This window comes from Rhineura floridana, chromosome 11 (assembly GCF_030035675.1).
Source record: "Rhineura floridana isolate rRhiFlo1 chromosome 11, rRhiFlo1.hap2, whole genome shotgun sequence".
Taxonomy (NCBI): Eukaryota; Metazoa; Chordata; class Lepidosauria; order Squamata; family Rhineuridae; genus Rhineura; species Rhineura floridana.
Window position 1 is genome coordinate 17,599,902 of NC_084490.1, and position 9,388 is coordinate 17,609,289.

The 9,388-nt window shown below is 48.3% G+C and overlaps 1 protein-coding gene across 1 annotated transcript; it reads right to left on the minus strand.

Moving 5' to 3' along the window:
- Nucleotides 1–658: 658 nt before the first annotated feature.
- TNFRSF12A (TNF receptor superfamily member 12A) lies at nt 659–6,425 on the minus strand. The gene is made up of 5 exons (XM_061588795.1): nt 6,220–6,425; nt 3,673–3,771; nt 2,422–2,556; nt 2,256–2,310; nt 659–1,538 (listed from the first exon to the last, which is right to left on the minus strand). The coding sequence occupies exons 1-4, from the start codon at nt 6,290–6,292 to the stop codon at nt 2,258–2,260; spliced, it is 360 nt and encodes a 119-aa protein (XP_061444779.1). The 5' UTR covers nt 6,293–6,425; the 3' UTR covers nt 659–1,538; nt 2,256–2,257.
- Between the last annotated feature and the right edge of the window lie 2,963 nt (nt 6,426–9,388).

Genomic DNA, 9,388 nt, shown 5'->3' on the forward strand with positions numbered 1-9,388 from the left:
AGAGATCCTTCCGCAATACCCAAGATCCTTTGAACTGGAGATGCCAAGGATCATACCTGGGGCCCTTTTGCCAGCAAAACACATTCTTTACCAGCTGAGCTGTGGTCCCTAGTCCAAGGAATGGAACAATTCAGATAGTTCGGCCTTGTTATACGTACACACCATAACTTTAAAGCACTTTCCCTCTTCCCCAAGAATGCTGGGAACTGTAGTTTATTCCTACTACAATACCTAGCACCCTTAACAAAATACAGTTCCCAGGATTTTTTTTTGGGGGGGGGGTATGTGCTTTGAATGTCCTTTAAAGGTATAGTGTGTACACAGCCATAAGCAAGTCTCACTTGCAGTCTCTGTTGGCAGAGTCATCCTTCTCATCAGCCTTGCAGTGTTGTCACAAGGAAAGGTCTGGAGAACCTACAGTCTTCCAGATGTTGCTAGATCACAACTCCCATCATACCAGATCCAATGGCCATGCTGGTTGGGGCCGATGGGAGTTGGAGGGCCACAGATTCTTCACTTCTGTCGTACGGTTTCTGATCCAATATATACAAAAATGCTCCGAGCACTCAAAAAACCAACAACACGCTGTCAAGTACTTGGTACAACTAGAGCTGACAAACGGCACAGGTGCTGCAACACTGTCATACCAAAATAAAGTGCCCCTTCTGTTTCATTAAGAATTACTATTTTTATTTAAATCCATAAACTCTAGTTCATGAAGCAACATGCCACTCCCCTCCCCTCCCCAAGCCTGAAAATCACACCCATAAAATTAATCATCTCTTGTTAGAGTAGAAGATATAAATAGTGGTCTCTCTACATGAGCACCAAGGTCAGGGGAGTCGGAGGTGGGGGAAGAACCAACGTCAGCGGAGATCCTACTTAAGTGGTGGCTCCTCGTCTTTTTCACGTGGTGGCCCAGCCACCGAGAAGAGAAAGCCGCACAAGAGGCTCGGTTGAAAAAGTAGTCCCTGCTCCTCTCCTGGAGAGCCTTAGCACCCAAATATACCTCTCTATATACAGATAATCTAAAAATCACATTCATCTTTGCCCTAAAATGCTCCACAGAGGGAAAAGGCACAGAAGATGCCGTGACCTTCCTTAGCAGAAAGTGACCCAGCTGGGAGGATTTGGGAGCGGCAAAGTTCCCCCCACAGCTTGTACCCCAGCATGAAATTACATCACCCCAATATGGGGCATTAGATCCTGAGGCATTAAAAAAAAAAGGAAAAAAAGATACCCTTTTTGCTCCTCCCCAAACACTGGAAAAAATTAGGTTGATGTGCCTTTACAAAAGGGACAAACAATACTTCCTCCCTCCCCGAAATGTATACAAGGTAAGAGGGCAGAGGAAGACCTCATGCCACATTGTCCCCTAAAGTGTGTGTGTGTGTTTCTGCGTGTGCAAAAGTATAATGTCCCACAATTCCAGGGCAGAAGAAAAATGTCCTTTCCGGCTTCTTCAGGAAAAGTCAGAGGTAATGGAAGAGGTTGAACTTTTCTCTGTCTCTTGCATTTGAAATGTCGGCCAAAAAGATCTGTGAGGGGAAAAACAAAAAAATGTGAAAAGGGAGTACCAATGACATGGAGAGAGTGTGATGTAGTGGTTAGAGCAGTCTTCCCCAAGCTGATGCTCTCCAGATCTTCTTCAGCTACAGCTCACATCATCCAGGCTGGCTTAGACCCACGGTCAAATCCCTGTTCAGCCACAAAGCTTACTGGTAATTTGGGGGCAGTTGCTATCATTCAGGTTAGCCTATTTCCCAGATTTTGTTGAAAGGAAAGAGAGGAGGGTTCCATTTACACTGCCCTGAGTTCACTGGAGGAAGGGCAAGATTTAGTTAATAGTTTATTATTAAAGACATCTGAGGGCTGAGATTTGGGAAACCACCACCAAGGTTGGCAATGAGAGCTTAACACCGAGAGTCTTATTTGTCCCCACAGTATCTGAGTATATGCCATGGCAAAGAAAACTCATCTTCTACAATCAGAGTCCTGCTAATTAAATCAGTGCTCAAGCAAATACATGTCGCTTCTGTGCTATCCACTAGCATGGAGGAAGAGGGAAGGCGCAGAGACCTTACCCAGCTTTTTCCTGACAACTCTTGAGGACTGTAAGCATGGAGTTTTGCTTTTTTTTTAAGTTAAAGATTCCAGTTAATGTAACTGTTCGGTCAACTGGCAGAAGTGAAAGGGTAGGGCATGAGTGGGATAGGATGGAACTACAGGTCATGAGTGGAGCCTTCCATTCTTACCTTCAGTGTATCAGTGATTCCTGAGCTGAATGGCCTCCAGTCTCTTCGATTGGGGCTAGAAACAGAGAAGGCAGTTACGAGTTTATAAGAAGCGGGAGGGAGATGGAGGCTCTGCTGCTGAGATGCAGAAAAGACGAGGATTAGATAATGGAGAGGAAGTACTTACTGGTAAATTTCTCCCGCCGCCGGCAACGGGCATAGGTTATGATGCCACCTATGAAACCTGCCAGAACTACGGCCCCCAGCGATGCACCCACCAAAAGCCACATATTGAATGTATCTGGGGGCTGGGGGTCTCCGCCTGCAAGAGGGGAGAGGAAAGGGTTAAACTCAGCCAAGCTTCCTAAACTGCCTGACCTGCTTCTGATCCCAAACTTCCGCCTCCGCTTCCCTGAGCCAGCCCCTTCACAATCTGAGCTGGACTTCTTCAACATCATCCGTTACTAAAAAAAAATCACCTTTTCCTTCCTGCTAAACCATTTCCCGCAAGACCATTTGGCTGACTGGGGAACAGAACTGTGCAAAAAGTAAAAGCTGCAATTCCCAGGTTTGGGGAGAGAGAGCGAGAGAGCGAGTGGAGATTGCCAATTATCTTTTTTCTTTTCAAGTTGCAGACATTTGGGGAGGGGGAGATGTTTAGCACACACTGTGCAGATTGGGAGCAACAGTGGGGTGAAGGGAGGAAACAAAGAATCAACCCAGAACTCCAAAATAATGGTTTTTTTAAAAAATTCATTCAATTCATTCATTCAATCAATGAGATACAGATTTTTCTATGTACATTTGATATACAGCACTCTTTGCTCTGAATTCATGTGAGCTTTTATGTACTCGTCACACACACATGCGGCCTTGGGTGCAAGGGCCATAGCGCAGAAGCAGAGAGCCTGCTTTGCTTGCAGAAGGTCCCAGGTTCAATCCCTGGCATCTCCAGGTAGGGCTGGAAAAGACTCTGTGCCTGAAACCCTGGAGAGCCCCTGCCGGTCAGTGTAGACAATACTGAGCTAGAGGGACCAATGGTTTCACTTGGCATAAGGCAGCTTCGGGTACTCCTAAAAATGGCATAGTGGTTGCAGAATGTTAGAATAGAACTCAGGAGATCTGGGTTCAAATCCCCATTCAGCCACAAAGCTCACTGGGTGACCCTGGCCCCATCACTGTGTTTCAGCCTGAACTAACTCACAAGGTTGTTGTGAGGGCAATGGAAGGGGGGCAATGGAAGGGGGGCAATGGAGAGGTGTCCAGTGTACACCACCCTGAGCTCCTTGTTGCTGGTGAAAAGCAAACTTTCCCTGTTTCCTGCCCAAATCTCCATTCTCCTCTCCCAAATTTCTTGTAGATAGGAGACCAAGACAGGGAGGGCACCAAGGTGCCTGCCCTAATGCATGATGGGTAATATTTGGTGTCATCCACTCACATGTGGAGCAAAAGTCATTCTTGTTTTGATGCTGGCAAACAGAGCAATCCATGCATTTCTCCAGGTCTGGACTCCAGGACTGGCCTCCAGGGCACACAGCTGGGGGGAGAGAGAAAAAGAGGATTCAGGCAGCAGTTCCCTAGACAATGGCAGCATTAACAACTATATCAGCCTTTGCCAACCTGGGGCCCTCCAGATGTTTTGGTCTGGTCACATCCACACCATACATCTAAAGCACATCTCTATCACTTTAACTGTCATAGCTTTCTGCAAAGAATCCTGGGAACTGTTGCTTACTCCCGCCCAGACCTACATTTCCTACCACCCATAACAAATTAACTGTAACAAATTAACTGATTTTTGTGGGGGAAGCCATGACAGTTAAAGTGGTATAAAGGTGCTTTAAATGTATGGTGTGGGTGTGATATCCCTGTTGGCTGGAGCTGATGGGAGTTGTAGTCCAAACATCTGGAGGGCACCAAGTTGGTGAAGGGTGACCTATCTAATGGCAGGAACATCTGATATCCCAGCACTAAGGAGGGTTTTTAAGGCCTGGGATTGGGGAGCACGCCTACTTGGAAGTAAGGACCACTGGAATCCTTATAGCCTTTTTACTTCCGAGTAAATTATGGCTAGGAGGATCCAGCTGTAAAATGAGCTGTACAACAGGGGAGGGAAAAGGAGGGTGGCGGGTGGGTGGCGGGAGAGAAAGAGGATTAGGAAGAAGTTGAACGAATGAATGAATGAAAGCGAGGCAAAGATGCAGACAAGTCAGAACGTGAAGAGAATTAACAGCTGAAAGAAGAAGAAAAAGACCCATAAATGAGGGGCCGCCGCCGGCGCACGTAGTCCAGGCGGCTCGCCTGCCCCTCCGCCCCATGACATGAGGGGCTATTTCCAGAGGGGTAACGTCAGTGAGGAAAGGGGTGTCGTGTTTCACCCCGAAACCTGAACCATCCCCAAGCAGCAGCAGCAGCAGGAGGAGAGCATCGGGGGGTCAAGTCTCGAGGGCACCACGTGGTTCAGTTGTGGGGGAGGAAGGGGAGAGGATAGGGACCCTTCCCCCTCTCTCACGTCCCTCCAAGTTTCAAGTGATTTCATTGATAAAATATGCCCCGTGTAAGCGAGCGAACAGATGGCGCCGTGCCCAGAACTGCAGCGGGGAAGGGGGGGCGGAGCCGGTGGGTGAGTCACCCGGTGGGTCGCATGATGCAGACGTCAGATTCCCTCTCCCCTCTGTTTTCCCCAATTGTCTGCTGCTGCTGTCCTCCGCTCCAGTGGCAGTTCTCTCATTTACGGGAATAAGAAACTTTCGTCCCAAAAGGCAGCCAATGGGGAAGCGGCATGGGCTGAGGGGGCGTGGCTCCGCATTCAGAAAATTCCCACAGAGAGAACGCTTGATTTCGCGGTGGGCGGAGCGAGGCTTCATACTATTATTTCACGGAAATCGTGGAATAATAGGAAGCCTCTCTGGGCATGTGCAGAGTGCCTCTACTTCCAGGCGGGCTAGAGACCCGCCCCCTCTCCTCGTCACTTATTTTGTGGAAATCAGCCAGAATGGATTAAGCAGAGAAAGCGGGAGAGGGGGGTCACCCATTCCTAACATTGGATTTGCCTCATTATTCTCTATGTGGTGTTAAGAGCTCCACGAAAGGCAAACATTCAACAGGTTCAGCCTTCTCACCCACGCGAGTGATGAAAAAGGTTGCACCTGTTGAAATTCTGCCTGACAAGCAACTGATAAGAGACCAGCTAACAACCCTGTTCGAGAACTTTACACTCAGACGAGTCCCTCTCTAATGCATGGAAACGTCACTATGTCTATAGACACAGGAATATCAAACGGAGTTCTGTGCGATTCGAAAGCTGACAGGCTTGCCCAGAAAGCAAGCCAGTTACAGATCCCTTGTCCCTTCGTGGGCGACTTCCATCTGCTAACCTGGGCTGCTTTCCACTTCTCCTTCTCTGGGACCTACAGGCCCCACAGCTGCCCCTCCCCCAACCCATCGCCACCCCTTTAACTTTAGCAATCCATCACTCCAGCCCTCCCCCACACCGCCACTCGAGATTTCGTCCCCACGAAGTTTAAAAAGGTGGGAAACAAGCGAAGAAGACCAGAGACCGGCCCGCCTCCTCCCTTCTGGCTCTTTCCCATTCATTTTTTCCCAACGGATCCATCTTTTTTGTGTGCCCAACCCTCCCCCCGGCTTCAAAGGGCGGCTTTAATCCCGGCATCCCCAGGTAGGCCCAGGAAAGACTTCCCGCCTGAATCTCAGGAGAGCCGCTGCCAGTCCGTGTAGACAGCGCTGAGCTAGATGGACCAGTGTAAGGCAGGTTCCTATGTGGTTTCTGGACTTCCAGCAGGCACAGGCGGAAGTTCCCCCGGCGCAGCCTCCTCATCGCTACTTCTACATGCCAGGGAGAAGCTTCCCCTGATTTGCTCCTGTCTTGCTTTATAGTCGCGAAGGCAGATAGGAGTTTTGCCACACGAGGATACAATCCCAAATCATCGGGGCCCCCAACCGCTTCCGGAGAGACCCCCTTTACCTGGGATCGGCTCTCCCGAGGCCATCCTGAGCAGGAAGGGGAAAAGTCCCAGAACGGCTCCCCAAAGCAACATCTCTTCGGCTCGTCCTTCCCGCGGCTCCTTTTTGCCTCGCGGGGATAGGAAAAGGAGCGACTGACCCGCCGGCCTCTCTTGTGACTCAGCTCCCAAGACTTTCCTCGGCTCACTACTAGAGACGCCCACGCGGATCCGGACGGCTGGGATTGGTGGGCAAGGGGCCAGGACTCCTGGGTTCTTTGATCTGGGAAGGGGACGAGCGTGTGTGTGTGTGTGTGTGGCGCGCGGGGGGGGGCGTCTAACAAGTTAAAGCAGGAAAAGCTAAGAGCGAGACAGTGTGGATTTCCTGGGCAGGGAAACGAGACTCCTTGATTTAACCCGGGGGTGGGGTGGGGAGACCCGGGTGCCAGGACACCCGGGTGCCAGGACACCCGGGTTCTCCAGAAACAGGGTCGTGGTGAGGTTTTTATTTTTAAATCCTACAGCCTGTTTTATGCTGCTCTTATGGTTTTGCGGCTTTATTATGCTTTGGGGGTTTGCTCCCATATGCACACTTCCGTCTTATTCCTTTTGGAAACCGCCCTGGGAATGTGATTGAAAGGCGGCATAAAATTTTATAATATTCATTCGTTCCAAGGGGGCAAACTAGACAGTGGTTATGAAGTGACCGCTGTTCTAGTAGGGTATTTGTTTACAGGGTTTCTTATAAAGTTGCTTTTGGAAAAAGCGGCACATGGGGAATGAATGAATACACAGAACTCCTTGGAGGAGATGGCGGGGGAGGTTGGAGAGCGTACACTGCTGGGTTGGGGTTGAAACTAGGAAGGGAAAGAACGGGGACGCCTTTGGAAAATCACCGCGGAGTCTGGAGATCCGTCTCCGGGACTGTCTGGTTTGAGAAAAAGGTTATATTCAGTTATTTGCTTCACAAACAATCACAGACGTAAGAATATGTGCTTTTTAAAAACTAACTGACCAACGTGGAAACAAATTACAGGAGATCGCGGGGGGAGGGGAGGGAGAAGGAGAGAACAGGGCTTTGCCTTCTGACATGGATGAAGATTGGCCAGTCTATCATTTTTAAAATAAGAGGGGCTGGGACTCGGCTTGTCTGGAAGTCAAGCCCTTGCCTGTAATCCAAGAGGACGATTGTGGTTACTCAGTGGTGGTGAAAAGACACTCTGTACATGTTTAGAGACACCCTCGGCATCATTCATTCAAACTTTCCTTTGCTGAATTCTGGAAACTCTGAACAGGTTCTGGGTCTTCAGCCCCCTGTTGGGGGAATGCACTGGAAGCAGAATTCTTAAATTTTCCAGAAGGGGAAATTGGGCAACCATCTACTCGGTTAGAACATTCTGGCTTCCATTTAGTCAAAAAGGTTATTGCCATCATCAGATTTTTTAAAATTAAAAATACCCCAAGCGGAGAGTGCATCACTTTGACAGTCCCACTTTGCCCTCTGGGTTAAAAATGTATTCTTGTCCCTCTGCATTCAGCAGAGGAGAATTGGTACATGTGCTTTTCATTAAGCAAAGAATTTTTAAAAAGTGGAAGCTGTTTCTGTGGTTGTTCCCTTAGTACAGAAGTCTTCAGCCATTTCAGATCTGGGACCCACTTTTAACCCAAACATGCATTTGGGGACCCATTTTTTTTAAAAAAAGATTGCCATCTATTTGTATCCTAGTAGTGCCACTATTGTGACATACCTTGGAAAATGGAATATCGGTGGACAGCAAAAGAGGTTTAAAGATGTTCTCAAAGCTAATCTAAAAAAATGTAACATGAGCATTGAGAACTGGGAAGTCTTGGCCCATGAACGTCCCTAATGGAGGTCAGCTATTATCAAAGGTGCCGTGGACTTTGAAGATGCACGAATACAGGGCGAACGGGACAAACGAGCTAAGTGGAAGGCACCTCAAACAAATCCTCATCGCGACCACCTTCCATCTGGAAACCTATGTCCTCCCTGTGGGAGGCTATGTGGATCCAGGATTGGCCTCCACAGTCACTTACGGACCCACTCTTAAAGACCTTATGTTGGAAGACAATCTTACTCGGCCACGAGTGATCGCCAATGAATGATGACCTTAGATCAGGGCTTCCCAAACTGTGGTCCATGGACCATCACTGGTCTGCAAGCTCCATTCAGGTGGTCTGCAGCATGCCTGCGTTAAATATTTATATAGATTTTGAATTGTTTTTCTGTTGCTGCTTTTATTTCTTATACTGTCATTTATTGTAATGCTATAAAATACAATAGAAGATATAAATGACGCAATCCATATACAATTAAAATTCATGCAGCATCTGGCCCAGCAGGCAGAAAAATTATTAATTGGTCCGCCAAGACCACCAGCACGTTTTTCAAGTTGTGTGTAGGGAAAAAAGTTTGGGGGCTGCTGCCTTAGATCAAGCCATGGCCCAGTTGTGGCTCCTGACCTGCCTGTTGAAGGCTAATGTGCTAGTGGCATAGGTGCCCTGCCAACCCATTTTTGAAATCCTGACTTTGCCATGTCCCTTTTCTCTTTAACCCCTCCAGGAAGGACACACCCACACTTTAGGCACCCTAAATGTGTACATTTTGGGTTGCCATGTGATGTCTCACTGCTACAATATAGAAATGTCCACAATTTCAATAGGCAGGACTTGCTAGCAAGAGGTTGTGCAATCCAGGAATTCCCCAGTGAAACAGGAACGGGGGGGGGGGATTTGTCTGCCAAAGAGCTCCAACCATCGGGCAAGTCACAATACTTGGTATAGCCTCCATTTAGTGTGCATGAACAGCCAGAGCTTAATGGGAGGAAAGCTTTTCCAGAGCCCAAAGAGCAATTTAAAATGCTTCCACCAGAGATCTATCTGGCGGAAGCCTCTTGGTGGACCCCTATTTTAGCAACTCTTTTCTCAGCGATTAATTCTACTGCCAACATCCCAAGGGGATGGCGTACCAGCATTATAGTTCCGATATATAAAAAGGGGGATCCCACTGACCCCCGAAACTATAGGCCAATTAGCCTTCTTAATGTAGCCTCTAAATTGTATGCCTGCTATCTATTGAACAAACTTTTGCAATGGGACGCCCACAACAAGGTAATCCACCAAGAGCAAGCAGGCTTCCAGAAAGGAAGAAGCACCATAGACCAGGTGTTTATC